Consider the following 24,399-nt stretch of genomic DNA (forward strand, 5'->3'; position numbering starts at 1 on the left):
ATATATTTCATTGGAAAGCATTATAATATTAGGTAATTTGCACTGGATAACTATAAGAAAAACTTAATTAGTTATATGGATAATTACTGTGCTATTTTCGAAAACCCCCATAATATCCCTACTATCTCTCTCTCTTTCATCGCTCTCTCTTTTATATTCCATTTTTTTCCGCCATGGTTGCAGAAGCTTGGTTTGTGAAGATGAGAAACCAAGTAAGCACCAATCTCTCTCACCATTTCTTATTCCATTTCTTCCCTTATGATTTCTCGTCAAAACAAAATGATGATGGTGAAAGAAGAAAAAGAGGACGAGATGTCTCCATCCCCATCCGCACCGGCTCCACCGCCAAACACGCTGTCGGCCTCGGCACCGGCTCCACCGCCAAACACGCCGTATCCCGCATCAGCGAGCTCCTCCGCGAAGGCAAGCTCCACGACGTGATCGGGATCCCCACCTCCACCACCACGCACGAGCAGGCGTTCTCGCTAGGGATACCGCTGTCCGATCTGGTATACACGCGGCTGCTTGGTCTCCGATCGGTAATGGTCTGAGAAGATGACGAATAACGGCCAGGGTTGAGAAAGATACATAGCTCCGAGAGAAGCTTACGTAAGCGGCGAGTTTGGTTGGATGTTAGATACATAGGGATTAATGTGTAATTTTACTTCAATTCTCTTACCACTTTTGCAAATACTTTTGAATTTTGCACAGATACCTAATTACCATTGTTTTTATGTATATTGAGCAAAATGACTCATAATATTATACTCTTGAATCTATAAGATAAGGTTTCTTTTGAAAAAAATTGTAGTTAACGAGTAAAAACATTAAACAGCTTGAATTTTTAGCATGCAACATGGAAATAATTATGGTGGTAGATGTAATTAGAAAAAAAAAAACATAAAAATAATTATGGTCGTAGTGACAAAATGAAATAAGGGTATATATGTAATTTAAACTTGAACCAAAGGTAAAGAAACCCTATGAATTGTAGTATATATAAAGGGAAAAACCCTAGAGAGACACTTCCTTTTGACTCAGCCGTCCGTTTCACATCATTTGGAGTTGCAGCAGAGGAGGACGACAATGGTACATCTCTCTTACCTCCTTTCGTTTTGTTTACACATTCTACTGGTTGATAGGGATCTTGTACTAGTTTGGTTCCATGGTACGTAGAATCAACGAATAGATCTCAATTAATAATGGTATAAATGAGCAATTGTTTCCCCTTCTCGTGGATGTTGTTTTTGCTTGAACATACATAGGGCGAAGACTAGTCTGCTTAGAGGTTTTGTGGTATCCAGAAACATGTTACTTTCACTGATGTTCGTTTTATCTAATTACTCCTCGATTATGTTTTAGGCCCCGAAGAAAGGAGTGAAGGTAGCTGCCAAGAAGAAGACGGAGAAAGTAACGAACCCTCTGTTCGAGAGGAGGCCTAAGCAATTCGGTATCGGAGGAGCTCTTCCTCCAAAGAAGGATCTGACTCGCTACATCAAATGGCCTAAGTCAATCCGTCTCCAAAGGCAGAAGCGTATCCTTAAGCAGAGGCTCAAGGTCCCCCCGGCTTTGAACCAGTTCACCAAGACTCTTGACAAGAACCTTGCCACCCAGCTCTTCAAGGTTCTTATGAAGTACAGACCAGAGGACAAGGCCGCCAAGAAGGATCGTCTTCTCAAAAAGGCTCAAGCCGAGGCCGAGGGAAAGCCTTCTGAATCCAAGAAGCCCATTGTCGTCAAGTACGGACTCAACCACGTCACTTACCTCATCGAGCAGAACAAGGCACAGCTTGTCGTCATTGCGCACGATGTTGACCCCATCGAGTTGGTCGTCTGGTTGCCTGCTCTTTGCAGAAAGATGGAAGTGCCTTACTGCATTGTTAAAGGCAAATCTCGTCTTGGAACGGTATGTTTATTAACTCCGCCTCTCTCTCTCTCCATAGGTTTTCACATTTCATGTTAGTGTTTTTCTGCACACTCTTAACCCTGATTCATTAATTACATCCAGGTCGTTCACCAGAAGACTGCTGCTTGCTTGTGTTTGACAACTGTCAAGAACGAGGACAAGCTAGAGTTCAGCAAGATCCTTGAGGCCATCAAGGTAAATTAGCTTACGTTGACAATAGTATGGAGAAAACATATTTACTTGATTAATTTGTTTTTTTTTTCTGGTGGTGTAGGCAAACTTCAACGACAAGTACGAGGAGTACAGGAAGAAATGGGGAGGAGGCATCATGGGATCCAAATCGCAGGCGAAGACAAAGGCCAAGGAAAGGGTTCTTGCGAAAGAGGCTGCCCAAAGGATGAACTAAGATGCATATCTTTTATTATTGTCTGTCATTTGCTGGGATTATCGTAAAACTTGATAGACCTCTTTTTTGTTTAGCTGTTGGAACTCTTGTTTTGTTTTTATTATGGATGTTTTGAGCACTTTCTTCATACTGCTTCCATCTTCTTGAAGCTTAATCATCGTTCAGCCCATTTTATACTTGTTTGTTGTGCTTTGACAAAGAGCTAAACAGTTTTGGCCTAGTTCTTGCTGTTTGCTCTAATTAATCTTAATTGTGTTGAGCAAAACCAAAGCCATGCGCACCAAACTACGGTAAAAAAAAATAATAGAAGGTTTAAACATGGGTGTGAGGTCCTACGATCTCCACTACTTTGACCACTGGTGTAGCAAAACTGGCAATAAGAAAAATTAACAAAAAAGTTGAAAATAAACGAGAGGCTGTCCTGTCTCTCTCTTTCTATATATGAACTGGGAGTTATGGGCTGTTTAAATAAATAGGGGAGCTCTACTTGATATATATTCGCCTCAATAATTGAAAATTTCATGGCATCACATTCTGATTCCATAGAGAACAAAACTCACTCCTCACCCACTAGTAAATTATTGGACACTTGCTGAAAATTAGTCATTTTACAAATTGTAGACCCAATGTACTCAATAGTACATTTATACATATGACTATGACATATATTATATAGCTTTGGATTTTGTCTGAGTGTCGCCATCCGAATTAAAAATCTGTATAATTCATATGCTTACAAGAATATCTAAACGTAGAACACATTGTTCACTAATATTATTATACTTAATTGTGGAGTGAATAAATTCGTTAGAATGGAAAAACAAACTCCTCGAATATATACCAATGAATCTTATGAAATGTAATCGAAGAAATCATTTTTATTTCATTGTTTGTCAATGGTCATTAGACTGATGACGGAATATCAAAGAGGCTAGATGTAAATAACAATTGTAAGATCGTATATACAAAAAAAAAAGAGAGAGAAGGAAGACAAACAGAGTCACTGTTATGATGAAATCATAAATTTCATGAATTTCTTTCGAGTTATTAACAGGACCACGATCATATTATTGATAATTTTAAAGTCTTTTCTTCCTTTTAATGTATAGTATAATAATCTGTATATTATGATAATAATCACAAGCGTAGATTACAAGCCGTCATAAGCAAGCTTGTTTGTGAGAGCCAGAGCGTTGCTGCACAAGTGCATAGACCTGGTCGCTTTCCTCTTAATCATCCTCACCGTCAATGATTTACTCATCGTTTCCTCAAATCCATCAAGACACGTGTCCTCATCCGTGAGTGCAGCGCTTAGCCACGTGGCGAGATCGCTCATCTGCTGCTGAAACTCGTCGGCGTCGAGATTCCGGAGGACGGAGAGAGACTTGTACAGATTGTCGAGGGAGTCAACGAACAGCTCTCGGCAGTCCGACAACGCGATCCTCTCGCGTTTCCCGACCGCCGAAGAATTTCGCGCTTTGAGCAAGAGTCTTAGGATCCGTTTGGTGTCGGTGATGGTCACCGCGACGCCTGCTCGGGCCCACTTGCTCGAGTTGTTTTTAGCGACGATTGTAAACGGCCAAAGCGTTCGGAGGCAGAGCTGTTGGTATCGGGTTACGTTACACGCGTCTTTAACGTACCTGCTGTACCGCGGTACACTAAAGGCGTTTGTATCGTCTTTGTAGTTGCGGCTGGAGGAGGCTAAGGACTGATTTGGGCTAAGCGCCAGAAGAAGAAGGGAGAGGAGAGTAAACGTGATCAGATAAGAATTCATATGTGTGTTTTGTTTTCGTTTATAGGTTTAATTTAGTAGAAGACAATATCCAAACTTGGACGAATATATTTTTAGACTGAGAGAGATAGAACTAATGGACTATATATAATAATATAGAGACGAAAGGACCCGCGATCGGATTAACTTTCGTAATTAAGGATTTAAGTTTTAACCTTTTGAATCAAGATACAACAAGGACGTGGAACTGAAGTTTTTAGTATAGCTGTAAACTGGCCGAGTCCACGTCCATTAGTCCGTATCCATTTGTCCATTTATTGTGTGTGGACAAAGAAGGGAAATCGGCCAATTCATACATCAACAGAGGATCGCGGTCCCGATCAGTACATCAACACGGACCATGTGCCAAAACATACATCAACACATAGAATATTCAAATTTCATACATCAACTAATACAATTCGGCTTTTAAATACATTGACCAATTATTTGTTAGTCAAACATGACGGAATTTGAGTTGTCCGTTATATATTGATTACATGGTTTTTTATATTTCTAAATAATTATTAATTATTAGAAACAAAATTTCGAAAATGAGGTATGGGGGGCTTGAACCCGGGTCTGACAAGGGTAACAATGGACACATCAGCCACTGTGCCAAACGCAATTAATTGATTGTATTCTCTATTGTCTTTTATTATATTTAATGAATATTTAAAAAGAATATATTTTCATCTTTTTCTTCCCTCTCATCATCCAAACAAACAAATAATCAAAGGGTCTTTCTACTCCTTGATTTATAGATAATAAAACTAAAATATTTTTTAATAATTTGAAATTATATGTTTTCAAACTTGAACTTTTCTAATCTTTTATCAATTTTGTTGCTTAAAAAATCATTTTATTGAAATTCAAAAATAATTTTTGAAACTATTGTATAAATTTATATTTTTAAAATTTAATATTGTTTTTTAAACACAGTAGTAATCACTAAGTTATTTACATACTATTACTTATGATATATATACTTTGTGAAACTAATTCTAAGCAATTAAAAACCCATAACAAGGAATATGAATATATCTTGTTATTTTCATATTCCTACATAATTACACATTTTCATATGTTCATATTCCTTGTTATGATTTTTAAATTATTTCCACAGAATATATATATCATAAGTAATTGTATGTAATTAGCTTAAATATTATTACTGTGTTTAAAAAACAATATTAAAATTTCAAAATATTAGTTTTCAAATAGTTTCAAAAAGTATTTTTAAATTTTAATAAAAATTGCAAAAATTGAAAAACAAATCGAGATTTTTTTTGAAAATGTTCAAATTTGAAAACATATAATTTCAAACTACCTTTTTTATCTATAAATGAAGGGTTAGAAGGAGAGGGAAGAAGCTGAAAATACTTTTTAAAACTTAGGTATAATATAGAAAGTAATAGAAAATACAAGAGAAATTGCCAAAAATACCATTTTCATAGTACCACTTTTCATTTTTACACTAACCACTTTTACCACTACTTTTAATGAAGGGTTTAGATTTGAACGTTTAGGATTTAGGGTTTAGATTTATGTTTTAGGGTTTAGATTTGATGTTTAGGGTTTAGAGTATAAATTTTAGGGTTTAGAGTTGAGGATTTAGGGTTTATAGTTGAGGTTTCAGGGTTTAGGGTTTAGGATATTGAATTTAGGGTATATAGTTTAGGGTTTAGGGTTTAGAGTTGAAGATTTAGGGTTTAGGGTTTAGAATTGGGGGTTTAGGATTTAGAATTTTGGATTAAAATTTTGAAAAGCATATAAAAACAAAGATATAAGAGTCTTTAACATTTTAATAAATAAGGTATTTTTGAAAATGTGTACTTAGTGGTGGTAAAGATGAATAATGGTACCTTCAAAGTGGTATTTTTGAAAATTCCCCAAAATACAATAGGTAATTGCATTTGGCACAATGGCTAATGAGTCCATTGTTACCTTGGTCAGACTCGGGTTCGAGTCCCCCATACGTCAATTTCAAAATTTTATTTTTAATAATTAATAATTATTTAGAAATATAAATGCCACATAATCAATATATAACAGACAGCTCAGATTCCGTCATGTTTGACTAACAGAAAATTGGTCAATGTATGTAAAAGCCGAATTTTATTAGTTGATGTATGAAATTTGAATATTTTATGTGTTGATGTATGTTTTGGCACAGAGTCCGTGTTGATGTACTGATCGGGACCGCGACTCTCTGTTGATGTATGAATTGGCCGATTTCCCGGACAAAGAATGACCATGTCCATTAGAACCATGTCTATTAAGAACCATATCCACTAAAACCCATATTTTTATGGGGAATTTTCAAAAATACCACTTTTAAGGTACCATTATTCATCTTTACCACCACTAAGTACATATTTTCAAAAATACATTTTTTATTAAAATGTTAAAGACTCTTATATCTTTATTTTTATATGTTTTTCAAAATTTTAATCCAAAATTCTAAATCCTAAACCTCCAATTCTAAACCCTAAACCCTAAATCTTCAACTCTAAACCCTAAACCCTAAACTATATACCCTAAATTCAATATCCTAAACCCTAAACCCTGAAACCTCAACTATAAACCCTAAATCCTCAACTCTAAACCCAAAACTTTATACCCTAAACCCTAAAACATCAAATCTAAACCCTAAAACATAAAATCTAAACCCTAAATCCTAAACGTTCAAATCTAAACCCTTCATTAAAAGTAGTGGTAAAAGTGGTTAGTGTAAACATGAAAAGTGGTACTATGAAAATGGTATTTTTGGCAATTTCTCTATTTTTATGGGCTGCCATAGAGTCCATAATAGACCATATAAAAAAACTTTAGATTTTAATTTATAAGCCTATAATTATATATACAAGTTCATAAAATTAAAATTAATCCATAAATACAACAATACATTAGTTCACAAATACAAAAATTTAGGTTTTGGCAAGAAAACTTGATTTTGCGGTTTTAACGGAAAAATTCGATTTTACGATTTTGGTGGGAAAACCTGATTTTCCGGTCATGGCGGGAAATCCCGATTTTGCGGTTTTAGCAGGAAAACTCGATTTTGCAGTTTTGACGGGAAAATCGATTTTGCGGTTTTGGCCATAAACCCGATTTTCTGGTTTTGGCGGGAAACCCCGATTTTACGGTTTTGGCGGGAAAACCCGATTTTTCGGTTTTGGCAGGAAACCCCGATTTTTCGGTTTTGACTGGAAACCCCGATTTTATGGTTATGGCGGGATAACCCGATTTTACAGTTTTGGCGGGAAAATCCGATTTTCCAGTTTTGGCGGGAAAACCTGATTTTCCGGTTTTGGCGGGAAAACTCGATTTCTCAGTTTTGGGGGAAAATCCAATTTTACGGTTTTGGCGATTTTACGGTTTTAGCGGAAAACTCGATTTTCCGATTTTGGCGGGAAAACTCGATTTTTCGGTTTTGGCGGGAAACCTCAATTTCTCAATTTTCGCGGAAAACCCCGATTTTACAGTTTTTGCGATTTTACGATTTTGACTGAGAAAATTCAATTTCTCGGTTTTGGCGAGAAACCCCGATTTTTCGGTTTTGGTAGAAAAACTCAATTTTTTTTTTGAAACCCTAGATTTTTTTGTCCATTGGACAACCCATGTCCATGAAACCCAAAACCCATAAAAATTATTTTCTAAATGGTCATCCATATTTTGTCCATTAATAACCCATGGAAAAAATGGGTATGTCCATATTAAGTCCATTTAAATATGGACGTGGACGACCCGCCCATTTGACACCTATAGTTTTTAGAGCATGAGGGGGGCGGTCCATTTGTAGTAATCTAAAAGCCATTTTTGGGGTCTATGCTGTTCTTTTCAATTTCGATTCTAAAGTTTCTTTTACCATACGTAGGACTAACTACCACAACCTCCTAAAACTATTTACGTTTACTTTAAAACCAATATTTTGAGTTGATTACTTGTTTTGACTTTTCCCCATTATCTAAGAAAAATTGACAGGATAAAATCAGCACTGCATAACTTTACATAGTTAGTTTAAAAAAAAAAAATTTACATAGTTAAATCGCAAGATTATTAGCTTAATAATAATTGTACGAGATATGTTAAATTTGTATATATTTATGTATTATAAAAACCATAGATTAATGAATAACTTAACACAAATCAAATAGAAGATTGTGATGATATTTTTATCGGAAAAATGTAGATTTTGTATCCGAGGATGGGTATTATCGGGATGCCAACAGAATTAGTAAAAGAAAAGAGGTTAACCTGAAGAGGGTTGCAGATGAAGCAAGAGAAAGGTGAGAAGCAATAATAATGCAAGTTAATACACCATGAAAAGATCACTTGGATTGGTAATTCTTTAAGCTTGGTTTTTGATCCCTTAAAATCATTTAATGCTGTGAATTATTGAATATTGATTATTGTTTCTCTTGAAGCAAGAGGGAAACTTTAGTTTATTTTATAACATTTTGGAAGGTGTAGTTAATTTCACAATTATAGCTAAATAAGACTTGGGAGGTCCGAATCGATTCATTCAATTCCTAAAAAAAGGACCGGTTACAATATCGTCATCTTAACCGGTTGATTTCACATTAAATATTTGATGTGTTTCGCATTGAAAATGATTGAGCCCACTTAGTTATATTTATAAAATGTTAGCCCAAATCCATGGCCTAACCACATTTTGATGTGCCGTGCATCTCTCCTGCTATGATATAATGGCGGCAAGGTTTGTTATGAGTTTGGTTCGTATAAAACAAAAACATCTATAAGATTTCAGGTAGAATAGAAGAGATCGTAAAATAACCTACATATTGAGCTCACATGATCGAGTTGAAACGAAGATGAGATTTATGAAAAAAAGAGGGACGCTAAACCAATGATATGAATAAGAAAAACATGAATCTACAAATTTAACATTAGATAGCATGACTGCAAACAGGCGTATTATTATCATCGGTACAAGAACTAGGCTCTCTAGCTACCAATGAATCACTAGGGGAGTTTTGGTTCATGATGGTCATAGATGCTACTCTCTTATGATTTATGTGAAATGATACTAAGGGTATGAATGAGAACATTTGGTTTACAAGCAAGAATGGAGGAGTCACTTTAATAAAAGCACATGCATGAAACAAGACAAAGCAAACGAAAGCTGGCTTGATCAATCTTAACTAGCTAAGGCATGAAAATAGGGACCAAAGCAACCATTATCCATTCCAGTGGGAGTTGATAGTCTTAACAAGTTTCATTTTCGAGATTCACAAAAGTAAAAGCCATCTCGAAATAGCTAATGAGGGTTACTAGACGACAGAGACAAAAGTATCACAAAAGTAGAAGAACATCTTTCTTCTCACCATAACATCATTGGTTGTGAAGAGATCTGTGAAGGCCAGAGGTGTATTCACCAAACTGGGTGTCAGTAGGAGGATGGAGATCAAAGACGTAGGAGACTGGTCTGGAGACTAAGATAGGCTTCTGAATGGTGACTGTGTCTGAGAATTCACCGAATTTCCCTGAATTGTGCGGGAAAGATTCTCCAAGAAAAAAGAAGCTGTCTCTGGCTAGCTTCTCAACCTTATGAAAACAATAAAAATGAATCAGAGTAGAGACACAAACAAGACAATGGAGAACCTGAAAGCAACAAGAAAAATATATATTTACCTGTAAGTTTGCGAACATGATGTTGTTCATAGTCAGAACTACTCGGATATCGTAAAGACCATCGCCGAGTATTCTGATTGCCATGTACTCGAAGAAATTCTGCACAACTGCTTTCTGTGTCTCAGGAGTTTCGCCGTAGCTGTCTGGGTTGAGGAACCACAGCACGCATGTCACTTCATTCCATGGGATCGGGTTCTCCTCTCCTGCTTTTGAGATGATGGTTTCATAAGGATGACTGAGACCCCAGAAGATTCTTGTGTCCCCAAGTGATGAATCACAGAAAAGCGTCTCTGAAGAAGATGACGTGGAGAGTATTTTCCAGGACGGATAACGGTTGGCTATACTTGAAGTGAAATGCATGTCAGAGTCATCAAATACAAGAATGTATCCCTCAGAAGTTGGAAATAAATCCAGGAGAGGCGATGTGGAAGAGTCATCTTCTTCTGGAAGGCATGGGGGAGGAGTATAGTATGGTGTTGTCTGTCTTCGCATGACATGTGAAAACATACAAAATTCTCCGTTTCGACATCCCTGCAAAACAGACTCTCATTAGCAGACAATCTGACGATAACAACCCAACTAAGGCGGTAACAAAACAAACCTTCGATGACGCGAAGAATTTGCAGGCTGGTCTTGTTGACTGAAGAGTATGAGAGAAGGCGCATTGGTCACCTCGGTTGCAAAATCCATTAAGAAAATACACGCAGACTGGGGCTTCTCCATTGTCCTCAGGTTCGATTGCTCCATGGCCATTATCAGATGTTGTGCCCTGCGTTCTTATCTACGGTAAATAGAAACAGTAAAATATCAATGTGCTGTAAGCATGCATGTAAGCGCCAGTTCTTTAAAAAAGGAAACTAGGTCGGCAAATGAATACCTCTTTGACAATATTGGCCATGTTTTTTGCGATAGCATTAGCTTGGAATGCGTTAGGAGGAACAAACGGCAGCGATATACATTTTCTTGTTTCAAGGGGAGGTTGATCCTCAGAGTGTTGATATCTATCCCCAGAGGCTTGGCACTCAACACAGCATGTGTGATCAAATTCATATGGATGGTAACAGGTTGGTAGAGAATCGGAAGAACTAATGAATTGAGGTCTGAAACGATGAAGTGAGCTTAGTGTATCTTCATCTGTAAAACAGGTAAATTTCCAATAAAGAGGGAGAAAGAAATAAAAAGGGCTATTAGCATGTTGATATATAAATTGTTTTCCATTCGTAAAATGGATAGCTTATCAGAAAAGAGTCGAATACAAACTTACACATCTCAGACACATGATAGAACGATGACCGGGAAATATTGTGGAAATCACACCACTCTTGTTCAATCGCAGGAAGCATCATCTTGAGATCTTTGTCTTTTTCCTTCGTCAATAGTTGTTTTAAGCTTTCAAGACGATGCTTATCCTTCAAGGAGAAAAACATTAGTAAGATCATCAAGAATAAAAAGCTAATTCTCCTTGGGAATATAACGTAACTATTTTATTACCTTAAAGACACGTTGCCAAAACTGAAAAGCACATAGGTTCGCCATGAGTACCACCTCCCTCCGGCCACCAGAAATAGTCTTGCTGCTCTCTCCACAAAAATAGTGGTCAACATACTCCAGAAACTGTAAAAGAAGACATAGGTGTCGATGTTTTAAAATCATGATCAAAAAGGCATGCACAATTGCAGAAATAGTCACCAACAGGAAATACCCGTGCATCATCTCCAAAGGGATGATTGATAGGAAGCGGTTGGGTATCCATCAAGACACCTAACAGAATCCCTTCTCTTAGCATTCCCATTTCACCGAACTTGACGACGAGAATGGATGCATCAAAGGACAACGGAAAGCTGGCAAGCAACCTTCCATAAAATGTTGGCTCGTAGCGTCCCCTATGAGATTTCCGCAATGCTTGTATGCTTAATAGCATACTCAAAGCATCATCAATGACTTCTGGGGTTGGTGGATCCATAGCTTTTGCGAGCAATGCTAAGATATAGAAAGCAATTACACTCAAAAACATCATATATACTGTCTTTTAGTCCCAACCCACTGTATTCATAAATCATATAAGCATAAATGAAAGAATATTTCCACCATAGTCTTCATCTAAGGTACCTCACGGTTAATATTCAATTACTATACCTACAGAGCATTCATACGGAAAATATGCAATAGGAATTTGATGTGATTTAAGTACTTTTTGCTATTTGCAAAAACAAAAGTAATTCTGCAGTATCAGGAGACCTAGCAAATCTGACTGTCCTTACTAGTTCTCAGGGAACCCAAGTCTGACCTTGTCTTTTAAGAAAAGAAGTCAAGCATTCTCTATATGATTCTAACACTATTACCGTTTGCATCATTAATGGCTCTGGATTCCGTGCAGCAAATGTGGAGAACTTGTTGTCTTAATGACAGCTGTAGTATAGCTGGGGGCTCGTGCTCTTCAAGCTTATTGAAAAATGCACTCGGCACCAGGCGATAAACCTCACCATCACATGTTCGACCTGTCCTCCCTCTACGCTGCTCAGCCTATTAATCCACATAAAAAAAAACTAAATTTTAGGACATCCGCTTTTGAGCCATTAATGGTAAAGCCCGCCAATACCTGAGATCTAGAGACCCAAACAAGCTGAACTGCATCTCTTTTCCTGGATGGATCCCAGAACACTTGCAGAGACCGGCACGAATCAATGACATAGGCTACTTTGGGTATTGTCACTGAAGATTCCGCAATATTTGTAGCCAATATGACCTGAAAATAACAGTTGACGTTTTGAAAGATAACATGTTAACTGTTAGTTAAGTTGAAACGGAAGGTAAAATTTTATCATCTCATCAAGAACAAATCTACACTAGCCAATCATTAACACATATACTCAACAAACCGATGCCTGGACACACAAGATGTCTAACACCTTACTTGTGAAAATACATTTGTTTGCACCACTCATACATTAAGATTTCTCTAGTTACTTAAATTTCAGTTGAGTCCTGTCACTGCATGTCACAGATAATGCAAAGAAGAAGAAACATGGAAAGTTTAAAGACAAACCTTGCGACGGGATCTGCATATCTTCATAGCTGCCAGTGCTCGTTCGGTGTCGATGCTACGGTGCAGTATGTGAACCTCAAAAGATGCGCGAAATGGTTCCAATTGATACCACTGCTGCTCAAGTGAGTAGTATGTTGGAAGGAAAACCAAAATACTCTTCTCAATGTCTGGTTCTTTTTCATGAATATGTAAGATGAGATCATGAATAAGATTCTGCAGATCAGGTTTGATTTCAGTATCAGCTGAAGAAGGACTTGGACCAGGACAGTAAGCTGAAAAATCAGAACTCACACCAAGCAATCCTGCAACCTGCTTCATGAAACAATGTTGTATTCAATTAACTGGGAAAGGCTCACAATCAAATAAGAAAAAACCAGTAAACAAAGTCATACATCTTAGTCCTTCCACTGATACTCTCATGGATGCAGAAAATTTGTTATTTTTATCAAGGGAAAGTGACAGTCACCAACTAGGAATAGTTTTGATTGTTTATTTATAACATTATGCTTCTAAGCAAACGCACCACAAATTTTAAATCACTTATAGTAGTAAGCATACTTTGATAAGCATGATATTCTAGTTCGCTAAAGCTGTAACTTATTTTGAATCCTAGATTGAAAAAACATGATTCTAGTTCGTCATAAGCGTGTTAGCTTATCTCACGTAGGGATACAGATCCATTTTGTGATATGCAAACAGAATGCCAGGCAACAATGAAGCAATGTCCTCCAACAAAGGAAAAAAAGATAACCAACACTAGTGATTTATAAGAAGCTATAAGTGGAAGAGAATCAGTCGGATGATCAAACAGTTTCCTAAGGGCAAGAAATATCAAATAGGAGTTTCAAAAAGTTGAACCTGGTCAAGATAGAATACTCTTCTCTGGAAAATAGTTCTCTGATCAGGGCTAGGAATAGCGAGCACTTCTACACGTTCACCCCTGCCGAGTTCTTTAAAGTAGTCTCTGTATCTTGTTATATCAGCAGTTGCAGACATTAAGACAACCCTGCAAAAAAAAAAAAAAAAACAAGGTTGAATTTCAGTTGGAACTTTACACGGTTGAATTGGAAGACTTAAAGAAATTTTAAAAAGAGAGGAACAAGATGAGAATATAGAAAGGGGCTGAAACCTGAGGTCAGTGTTCTTCATGAGAAACTGCTTAACACAGACAAGAACAAGGTCGGACTCGACGGATCTTTCATGAACTTCATCAAGAATGATAACCTTGTACTTAAGTGCACTCAAGCCCTTGTCTAGCATTTCATCCAACAGAACTCCAGCAGTTTTGAACACAATTTTCGAGCTGCATGCAACAAGAAATAATATTAAAAAGAGAACCGATCAAAGCAATGGAGAGAAAGAGAGAGAGAGAGAGTGGTGTACCCTTGAGAGAGGTTCTTAGAGTGACCAATGTGGTAACCAATCTCTTCACCTAAAAGAGAGTTGCGAGATTGAGCAACCATCTTAGCAACAGCGACAACAGCAAAACGGCGAGGCTGGGTACAGAGAATGGGTGACATGTTTGCTGCTTCCAGAAGGAACTGTGGAACTTGTGAACTCTTCCCTGAATCAACGAAACGAGCGCATATAAAAAAAATGGAAATCAACAAGTGGTCATGATTATAAAAACAGTTGACACGTCGTGCAAAAGCTATATTGTGCCCTAAACGTACGACAGAAGGGAATCAAATGAACCATCCAAAATCCAAAATCGCAAGTCATATACAAAAACCCTACGAGAAAACTAAAATAACACTGATCAACGAAGAAACAAAACTCAACGGCGACGCATACTAGTTGCAATGAGAGAGTAACGAAGAGCGTACGTACCGCAACCGGGTTCGCCGACGATGAGGGTGACGCGATTCTCGAGGATTTTCTCGACGATTCTCCTCTTCATCGCCGCAACAGGAAGGGAAGCGAAGTTCGACGAGGGTATCGGAGAGGATTCGGGAGACAAAGAAAGCGCCATTGTCGAATGCTGCTTTGCTCTGCGCTTCGTCCGTATTTTGCCAGTCACTTCCTTCCTCTACACGATGGGCGTTGATCGGGTGCGACGAGTGTACACTGAGCTTTGATTGGTAGTCAACTTAAATTTGACTTGCTCTGACTAGTCAAATGAGAGGAGGTCTCTGTAGCTGTGGTGTATGGTGCTCTCACACGCACTTGAGACCTTGCCCCTGAATTACTGGGGGTCCCACTAGGTAAAAAGTGCCGCCAATGGAAAAAAGGCCAACTAAAAGCCCATTAAACTAAAAAGTCCATTAGAATCTATATTTCGGGTGGGAGAAAAGAAAACCCGAACCGTGTAGGGAGGGAGATTGAATTGAATTGAATTGAATTGAATTGAATTGAATCGAATCAGAGCATCGCATCGCATGAAATGGCGTCGGGATGGGGGATAACGGGGAACTGATAGAGATAACGAATTGTTCTCTCTATGATCAAGCTACCGTTCGTAAAACAATAGCTTGTAGTTCACAAGTATAGATTCTGGTTTAGAAGAAAGAATCTAAAACTCCATGAACACTCAAACTCTCAGAATGTTACAAGATTCAAGAAGAAAACTCTCACAATTTTGGATAAACTTTGCAAATGACTCGGAAACAGATTATATAACTCTGTTTCCGTTACAACAAACTCAACGACTTAACACGTGTAACTTCTCCACTTGTTTAACAGCTCCCGCGTAACTAACTTCTCCTCCACGTCATCTTCACTCTTCTTTATCTGTAACAAATCTCCCCCCTCCGAAGAAACTTGTCCACAAGATTCAGAAAGTCATCTCAGGAAACTTCTTCTGGAGGTCAAAAAGATACTCCCACGTTGCCTCTTCTGCATTCTGACCTTCCCATTGCACTAACACCATCGTTACCGCTCTGTTCTGGCGCTGCACCATCTTACGTTGCATAATACTCTCCGGTTTCTTCACTTGTTCCTCATTTATCACAGATGGCAATACTGTTGAAATCGTCACATCTCCCACAGCACGTTTCAACTGAGAGACATGAAAGACTGAGTGAATTCTTGACTCCACAGGAAACTTCAGCTTATACGCCACCTCGCCAACTTTGTCACCGATGCGGTAAGGACCAAAGTACTTCGGCGTCAGCTTCTCATTTGATCGACGCACTACTGACTGCTGCCTATAAGGCTGAAGCTTCACATAAACCCACTCACCAATCTCAAAGCTTCTCTCGGACCTATGCATATCAGCCTGCTGTTTCATCCTGTGTTGAGCTCTCATCAAGTGAAACTTGAGCAACAACAGCATCTTCTCACGATCCTCCAAACATTTGGCAACCACTTGTACTTTAGATTCACCTTGCAGATAAGGTAAGTGAATCGGAGGTGCTTGGCCATAGACCACTTCATACGGAGTAACTTGTGTTGCCGTATGGAAGTTGGTATTGTACCAAAACTCAGCAAGTGGTAACCATTTACTCCACATCGCAGGTCTATCACTCGTCATACACCTCAAGTATGTCTCCACACATCTGTTCACCACTTCTGTTTGACCGTCACTCTGCGGATGATAAGCAGTAGACATGTTGAGAGAGCATCCTTGTAGCTTGAACAGCTCTTGCCAAAAGTCACTGAGAAAGACAGCATCTCGGTCACTGACTATTGATCTTGGAAACCCATGTAGCTTATAGATATTGTCAAGGAATGCTTGTGCTACTGAAGCTGCTGTATATGGGTGAGCTAAAGCAATGAAGTGAGCTGCTTTACTTAAACGATCCACCACCACTAAGATGACCGTTTTCCCAAAAGATTGTGGCAACCCATCGATAAAATCCATGGATACATCTGTCCATACAGCTTCAGGTATTGGTAAGGGTTGTAGCAGACCTGGAGATGCAGCAACATCATATTTGCATTGCTGACAGACACTGCAGCTCCTCAAGTAAGCTTGAATATCTTTGATTAGCCCTTTCCAATAGAATAATCCTTTCACTCTCTGTCTCGTAACTTCCCTTCCAGAATGACCCCCTTGACTAGAACAGTGTAGCCATTGTAAGATCATATCTTTTATCTCTACCACATCAGGAATCACTATCTTACTTCCTCTTCTCAAAACGCCTTGAACCCATGAATACTTCTTCACTGCATTTGGCTCTTTCTTTAACTTCTCAATCATCTCTGTAATCTTATCGTCTGCAGCATACGCTTCTTGTATCTTTGCCAACAGATCACAATCGAGAACTGACATAGCCATATGTAGTATCTCTGCACCCTCCACTCTTGATAATGCATCAGCGGCGATATTATCCTTTCCCTGTTTATACTGAATCTCATAATCAAACTCCAACAGTTTTGGAAGCCACTGTTGTTGTATTGGAGTGTTCAGTCTTTGCTCCAACAAGTACTTCAAGCTTCTCTGGTCTGCTTTAATCACAAAGTGATTTGTGAGAAGGTAATGCCTCCATTTTTGTACTGCAAACACCACTGCTAGCAACTCTTTCTCGTATATTGAGAGATTCAGTTGTTTCCCTTTCAAATGCCTGCTAATATAGGCTAGAGGCTTTCCTTCTTGCATTAAAACCGCTCCAATACCCTCTTTGCAAGCATCCGTTTCGACTACAAAAGGGAGATCAAATCTTGGCAAGGCTAACACCGGTGCCGTGCATAATGCTCTCTTCAGACTTATGAATGCTTCCTGAGCTTCTTCATTCCAACAGTAAGCATCCTTCTTTGTCAACGATGTCCAGGGACGAGCTATGATACCGTAACCTTGCACATACCTCCTGTAATAACCTGACAGACCCAAAAACCCTCTCAATGCCTTCAAGTTCTTCGGTACAGGCCATTCTTGTACTGCCTTGACTTTACTTGGGTCTGTAGATATACCCTCGGCACTAATAAAGTGTCCCAAATACTCCACTCTTCTCGTTATGAATGCACATTTGCTTCTCTTTGCAAACAGATTATTCATCCTCATCACTTCAAAAACGATCTTCAGATGTATCAAATGCTCCTCCACAGACTCACTATAGATGAGTATATCATCAAAGAAAATGAGTACAAACTTTCGTAGATAATCTCTGAATACATGATTCATCAATCCCTGAAAAGTTGCAGGAGCATTAGTTAGGCCAAATGGCATAACCAAGTACTCGTAGTGGCCACTGTGGGTTCTAAAAGCTGTCTTATGAATGTCTTGAGGATCCATACGCACTTGATGATAGCCAGCTCTCAGATCAATCTTTGAATACACCTTTGATCCACCCAACTCATCCATAAGATCTTCTATCAACGGAATAGGGAAGCGGTCTTTTACAGTCATCCCATTTAACTTCCTGTAATCAACACACAAGCGCCATGTATTATCTTTTTTCTTGACCAGAACCACAGGAGATGCATAAGGGCTCGAACTTGGCTGGACGGTTCCTGCTTTTAGTAGTTCGCTCACCATTTTATCTATCTCATTCTTCTGATAAACCGCATATCTATATGGTCTTTGGTTCACTGGGTTAGACCCCTCCATTAACGTAATCTTGTGGTTATGGTTATCACGAAATGGAGGTAACTGAGTAGGTTCCTCAAATATCATCCCATACTCCTCAGTTAACCGCTCTAACTCCTCTTTCTCTGCATCATTTGTCTCTTCACCCTCCTCTGTTTTCAAATTCCACAACTCCATTTCTTCTTCATCACAAGCATAAATCAAGTGAAGCTGTATATCTTCTTCTTTAGAGTTCTCCAACCTCTTTGCTTTAACCTCTCTTACTGACCCCGGTTTAATTCCATGTAGCATCACTCTCTTGTTATTCCATTTAAAAGACATCTCAAGCTCCTTGAAATCCCAAGTGATAGGACCGAGAGTTGATAGCCACTGAACTCCCAAAACTATATCATGACCGCCCAATGGAATCACCATAAAGTCTGCTTTGAACTCATAGTTCAGAAACTTCCATTTCAAGTTACTGACTTTACCACACACTCCGATCTTGCTACCATCTGCTACCGCCACCTGCTTGCGTCCTGCAGGTTCAATTTTACACCCCAGTAACTCTGCAATCTTGGCGTCAATGAAGTTGTGGGTAGATCCTGAATCCAAGAGAACATATAATGTCTTCTTCCCTTGTGTTCCCCTGACTCTCATCGTAGTGTAATCTGTACTACCCACTACTGCATTGATTGATATCTGAGCTACCTCTCGCTCTTCACTCTCTTCTTCTCCCCACTCTTCTTCCTCTACTTCTTCCACATCCATCGAGTATAACTGTGTTTTCCTGTGTTTGAGTGCATGTTCCTGAGAAAATTTCTCATCACAGTAGTAACACAACCCTTTTGCTCTCCTCTCACTCATTTCTGCTTGAGTTAAGAAAGGACGAAACTTACCCACTGTCTCTTTTGGTTTCACTCCTTCATCCTTCTTATACGTTAACAACCCCTTCTGTTGAGTGTTAACTGGATGTTTCTGGTTTGACCAAGAGTTGTTAGTCTTCTTAGGATGAGCCATTTCATATAGTCGACCCAAGACTAAGCATTGACGCGTTGTCTGAGGTTGAAACATACGTATATGCATTTGAGTATCTAGGCGAAGACCTGCAAGATAAGCACTCAACAAATACTCCTCTGACATTCGCAGTCTCGCTCTGATCAACTCAAAACGTTTATGATACTCAGCGATTCCCTCTGTTTCTTTCAACTCCTTTAACTCAGCCATCGGATCATCCAAAACCTCTTCAAAACGTTCTTTGATTCGGTTCTTATACAATCTCCAACTCCTCAAGATCATCACATTCTCATCTTCCTGTTTCAACGCCAAATGCCAAGTCGATGCTTCACCATCAAAGTGTATAGAAGCAATACCTACTTTTGTTTCCTCTGGCGTGTTGGCGATGTCAAAGAACTCCTCTGCTTTGCTCAACCATTCTTTCAACTTAGAACCATCAAATCTCGGAAAGTCGATCTTCGCCATCCTCGTTATACCAGAATTGTGATTCTGATGATAACGATGATGTTGATCATTCCTATCATTGATGATTCCGTCGCCGTTTCTTTGACTCGTTTCACCCGTTTGTGTAGCGTTTCTTTGCATCTGCGTCGTCATGACATTAACGGCCTCGAGCATCGTCTGTATACGCTCATCCATCTGTGACGATCTCTCGCTCTGCAAAGTCAACGCCTTTTCGATCGCTTCAAACCGGCTCGCCGTCGCGTTCTCCGTCTCCTTCGCCGAACCACTCAATCGTGTTTCCACCATCTCTGATCACCAACTCCGAGGACGTCAAGCTCTGATACCACTGATAGAGATAACGAATTGTTCTCTCTATGATCAAGCTACCGTTCGTAAAACAATAGCTTGTAGTTCACAAGTATAGATTCTGGTTTAGAAGAAAGAATCTAAAACTCCATGAACACTCAAACTCTCAGAATGTTACAAGATTCAAGAAGAAAACTCTCACAATTTTGGATAAACTTTGCAAATGACTCGGAAACAGATTATATAACTCTGTTTCCGTTACAACAAACTCAACGACTTAACACGTGTAACTTCTCCACTTGTTTAACAGCTCCCGCGTAACTAACTTCTCCTCCACGTCATCTTCACTCTTCTTTACCTGTAACAGGAACAAAGGGAGATGCTATGATTTCTGGATGGATTTCAGTGAATGTATGTCTCACTGCAGAGAGCCCAAGGATTGCTCTCTTCTTCGTGAGGATTACCTTGAGTGCCTCCACCATTCCAAAGAGGTCTCTCTTTCTTTTCCATTTCCATTTCATGGCCTGATGGTTATGCTGTAACCCACTGTTTCTGATTTTTTAAGATCAGGTTTTACAGATGATGAATGTGTCTTAGATAGATCATGGAGATTAGATTGATTCACCTAGATCGGTTTCCTTTTGACTTTAGGAGGTTCATCATCTGCTCTTCATATATTATTAGCCTTTATTCTTTTTTTCTTTTTTGAATTAAATGTTAAATTGAATTCAAAAAGAAAAAGACCTTTTTACATCATAGTGTCCTTTTTCTATGCTTTGTTCAATTTAAATCTATTTTATCTTGTTGCAAACCAATATTGCATCCCCTCTCCCATCTTTTTATCTCCTCCTCTCTGAATCAAAGTGAGTTTGTTTCTCATGTTTTTGTCGAGTAGTTTTATCAATAGAGCAGCTGGAGCTTCAGCCTCTCCATGTCTTCTCCTGTTCCTCTCTCTCCATATCATATACACAGTTGCTTGGACCATATATCTGATGAGAAACATATGCATCTTGTCTCTTCTCCTGTTTACCATCATTCTCTTTATCTCTTCCCAATTCAGAGTGAATTGGTCTCTCAAAATACCCCTCATCAAAACTTCCCAAACCTGAGCCGAATAGATGCACCCAAAGAAAAGATGTTCCAATGTTTCCAGTGTCTCTTTACATAAGACACAAGATACATTTATTCATAAATTGTAGTAAACTGCTTCCTCTTTGTTCTGAAATGTGAATAAAGAGTTTTTCATATTATCCTTTTTCTGCTGCCGAGTTAAAAAGCTAGAAATCTCATAATACTGCTTGGTGTGTATTTCTTTCTCTATACAAATAGCTGCCTGCATATGTATCCCCATCACAAAATCCAAAAGAGGCTCCTGTTTTAAAAACCAATTGCAATTATGTATGTAAATGGGCTCTCTTACTACTGCTCATCTCCCTTTTTGTGTTAGCAATGATCAGTTAGAGAATAATTTTAAGAGTAGCTGTTGATTCCTAACTGAACTGATATTTTTGCGGAATTTGTTTGTTTTTGCAGTTTCAAAGAAGAAACAGGATCTACAAGGAGGAGCAACGTAAACTAAGGGCAGCCTCTAGGAATGGTGAACAAGTTGTGGATGCTACTACTCATTCACATCACTAGTCATCAATCCTCCTCCTCCAACTTTGCTTCTTCATCCCCATTCCAGACAGACGAAGATGAATAAATGCTAGATTTTGCATCTTGTTTGGAGCAGAATCTCAAAAACACTGGCCGCTTTTTCACTTTACAAATGTAGCGAATCATGTTCTGCTTTTTTTCCATGTTCATTGTCTCTCGACTTTGGAGTTACAAACATACCTTGAGAGACGTGTATCTCCATACTCTTTTCACCTTAAAAATTATGGATATCTGCTCTACTTGTATTAAGTTCAAACTCTATCTAACCACGAAACTAAACAGCTTCAATTTTGGCAAGATAAGAGTCGGGGTTGAATCTTTCTGTTTAATAACCAACGATTCTTGGCAAGGCCACAAATGTACATTGGAAAACCAAGTTATAGTTACATCATAAACAAATTTTGATTCATCAAACAAGTTCCCAGTTTTCATCTTTTTATACATTGTTCATACGCCTGGTAAGATTTCTTCTCTCAGAAGTGTCTGTGCCAGAAGCTAGAGATTGTGCGGTGAATCGAGGGGAGAGGGAAATGTGGAAACCAATCTCTCTCCCAAGGATGAAACTGATCGCTTTCTCGTTCACCTGAGGTGCTCGGTGCTTGTGGTGGTGGATAAATGAAGAATCCAACGTTCTGATCTGGGGTTGGTAGTGGCTGTAATCCCCTTCTTGTCACAGAGACCAGAGGTGATGCGAGATTGGGACCATTAACATGATGTTGCCTCTGATTACTATAAACATGATGCTGCTGCTGCTGCTGCTGCTGCTGCGTGTGAAGGTGTTCACGCATTTGCACGGCGCTGCTGCTGCTTCCTTGTTGAGTGTTAGCTGCTGGTGAGGTTCTTGGACTAGACCTACATTGCCCAAATCCAAAAGAAAAAAACATTCTTAAACTGGCTGCAAAAGTTGGGAAGATATTACTGAGAGCAACACGGAGCTAACCGATAACTAAAGAGAAATGGGTGTGGATGAGAAATGCCCCGTGCTGCTGAAGAGTCGATTTCACCATCAACTACATGAGCACGTGGAAGAGAAAACGATGTAGAATGATGATGATGATGATGATGGTGATAGTGGGGAGCAACAGAGAGCTGGTGAAAGTGGTCAGTAGAGTGGCTGTTCCAGGGATGGTCATCTGCGTTGTTGCTGTTATCCCTAGTTCTTGGAGTGGAGGCTGGGCCTGGTGCAACGTATGCAGGATATGAATGGTTCATAGCAATGGCATGGGGCCCATGGAACTCATTATGATCTAAAGAATAGGAGAGAAGAGAAATGTCACTCAAATCATCAAGCCAAAACGAAATGATTCGGTATTATATAGAACAATCGATCAACAGCGTCTAACTAACTTACATGTAGTGGCTGAAGGTTCCAGTTCACTGCAACATACAGCAAAGAATAGGAGCAAAAAGGATGAGCATTCTCTCTGTCAGTAGCAAAAAGAGAGATGAAAATGGTAAAGGGAGGCTTACTCGAATGAAGCAGCTTGAGAGAGCTCACCAAAGGGGCACCAATGGACCCGATATTGCTGCAAATTTTGAGGAAAAACTAGCGATGATTAAAGAAAAAAGCACAGTTTCCATGTACAGGAAAAGAAAACAAACAAAAAAAAAAGAAGTGAGGGTTATATACCATTTCAGGGTAGCTTAAAGCATACAAATCTTCATCAGGGATCCAATCTTCCATGACAAACTCAGGAAAGAGACGAGTAGAAGAAGCATTGGCAAATAGCCACTGACCCTTTTCAACATTACGACAGTTAGGGCATTGCATGGTTCCTTTCATGTTGAAAGCGGATCCGATGCAGTCTGCAATTAGAAACACCCAAAACAAAAGGCAGCTGAAGGGTGTAAAAGCCATACGTATATGTATGTTAGCAAGAGAAAACACCACAAAGATGGTAGCCACATTTGTTAGAGATTGTAACTTCATCCTCATACAAGTGCGATTTAAGCTTTAGCTAATATATATATATATAAGTCATACATATGCTAGTAGTAGTAGTGTTCACAAGGAAATCTCACATCCATTTGTACTTCAAATCTACCATTAGAAAATACAAAAAAAAAATTACGTTTTGAATAAATGGTCGGTCTACTAAGATAAGATGATGAAATTGAATTGGATCCGGGGAATCCAAATATAAAGCAGAAAGAGGATCAAACAAGTTAGATTGGTCGGAAATACCCAAATGGAATTGGTGACCACATTGGAGCTTAGCCATGGATCTGGAACCGTCGTCGATCACCAACTCGAGGCATATCGAGCACGAGATTTCAACAAGAGTAGAAGAATCCTCCTCCTCCTTGTTCCCGCGTTTTCCACGGACATGTGCCGTCGATTGGTTGTTACGATCATCATCATCATCATTAGCTCCGGCCATCTCTATCTCCACCTAGCCTAGTCTCGATCGGAGGGAACACACAACAACAAATAATAATCTCGGTTTTCGAAAAATGTCAAACAAAAACCATCTCCGTCGCTCTCTCTCTCTCTCTCTCTCTCCGAATTGGTCTGCCTTTTCGAAAGCCGATGCGGTAATAATCTCCTTTACATATGTATGTCTATCCTTCCCTCCCTTGTTGAAAACCAGACAATGACATTGGACTCAACATTTCTCCTTTTCTTTTCTTTTTTATTTCTTGGACTCTGTATAGTTTTTATTTTATTATATAGTTTTTCTATTCGGATATATCCAAAGTCCCGAATCATTAGCCAACAACAGTCTTTTCTCTCTCTCTCTCAT

General features: G+C 38.9%; 5 protein-coding genes across 5 annotated transcripts; 2 read left to right on the forward strand and 3 right to left on the reverse strand.

The window, feature by feature from the left end:
• Window positions 1-934: 934 nt before the first annotated feature.
• On the forward strand, window positions 935-2,438 carry LOC108813863 (60S ribosomal protein L7a-1). The gene is made up of 4 exons (XM_018586536.2): window positions 935-1,089; window positions 1,363-1,905; window positions 2,008-2,100; window positions 2,180-2,438. Exons 1-4 carry the CDS (start codon window positions 1,087-1,089, stop codon window positions 2,309-2,311), a joined length of 771 nt encoding a protein of 256 aa, XP_018442038.1. The 5' UTR covers window positions 935-1,086; the 3' UTR covers window positions 2,312-2,438.
• An 809-nt stretch (window positions 2,439-3,247) lies between these two features.
• On the reverse strand, window positions 3,248-4,201 carry LOC108810358 (pectinesterase inhibitor 6). The gene has a single exon (XM_018582474.2). It carries the CDS (start codon window positions 4,083-4,085, stop codon window positions 3,462-3,464), a length of 624 nt encoding a protein of 207 aa, XP_018437976.2. The 5' UTR covers window positions 4,086-4,201; the 3' UTR covers window positions 3,248-3,461.
• A 5,067-nt stretch (window positions 4,202-9,268) lies between these two features.
• Window positions 9,269-14,786, reverse strand: LOC108813502 (DExH-box ATP-dependent RNA helicase DExH8). Its single transcript, XM_018586076.2, has 14 exons — window positions 14,617-14,786; window positions 14,170-14,350; window positions 13,916-14,089; window positions 13,645-13,792; window positions 12,787-13,095; window positions 12,340-12,486; window positions 12,083-12,263; window positions 11,443-11,720; window positions 11,232-11,354; window positions 11,005-11,149; window positions 10,618-10,874; window positions 10,342-10,521; window positions 9,741-10,271; window positions 9,269-9,653 (listed from the first exon to the last, which is right to left on the reverse strand). Exons 1-14 carry the CDS (start codon window positions 14,756-14,758, stop codon window positions 9,441-9,443), a joined length of 3,009 nt encoding a protein of 1,002 aa, XP_018441578.2. The 5' UTR covers window positions 14,759-14,786; the 3' UTR covers window positions 9,269-9,440.
• Window positions 14,787-15,095: 309 nt separating this feature from the next.
• Window positions 15,096-21,904, forward strand: LOC108812131 (NADH dehydrogenase [ubiquinone] iron-sulfur protein 5-B). Its single transcript, XM_056988805.1, has 3 exons — window positions 15,096-15,194; window positions 20,366-20,490; window positions 21,533-21,904. Exons 1-3 carry the CDS (start codon window positions 15,170-15,172, stop codon window positions 21,635-21,637), a joined length of 255 nt encoding a protein of 84 aa, XP_056844785.1. The 5' UTR covers window positions 15,096-15,169; the 3' UTR covers window positions 21,638-21,904.
• Window positions 21,905-21,958: 54 nt separating this feature from the next.
• LOC108812128 (E3 ubiquitin-protein ligase RFI2) lies at window positions 21,959-24,294 on the reverse strand. Its single transcript, XM_018584297.2, has 6 exons — window positions 23,841-24,294; window positions 23,286-23,461; window positions 23,126-23,181; window positions 23,007-23,032; window positions 22,596-22,902; window positions 21,959-22,507 (listed from the first exon to the last, which is right to left on the reverse strand). The coding sequence occupies exons 1-6, from the start codon at window positions 24,034-24,036 to the stop codon at window positions 22,129-22,131; spliced, it is 1,140 nt and encodes a 379-aa protein (XP_018439799.2). The 5' UTR covers window positions 24,037-24,294; the 3' UTR covers window positions 21,959-22,128.
• Between the last annotated feature and the right edge of the window lie 105 nt (window positions 24,295-24,399).

This window comes from Raphanus sativus, chromosome 6 (assembly GCF_000801105.2).
Source record: "Raphanus sativus cultivar WK10039 chromosome 6, ASM80110v3, whole genome shotgun sequence".
NCBI lineage: Eukaryota > Viridiplantae > Streptophyta > Magnoliopsida > Brassicales > Brassicaceae > Raphanus > Raphanus sativus.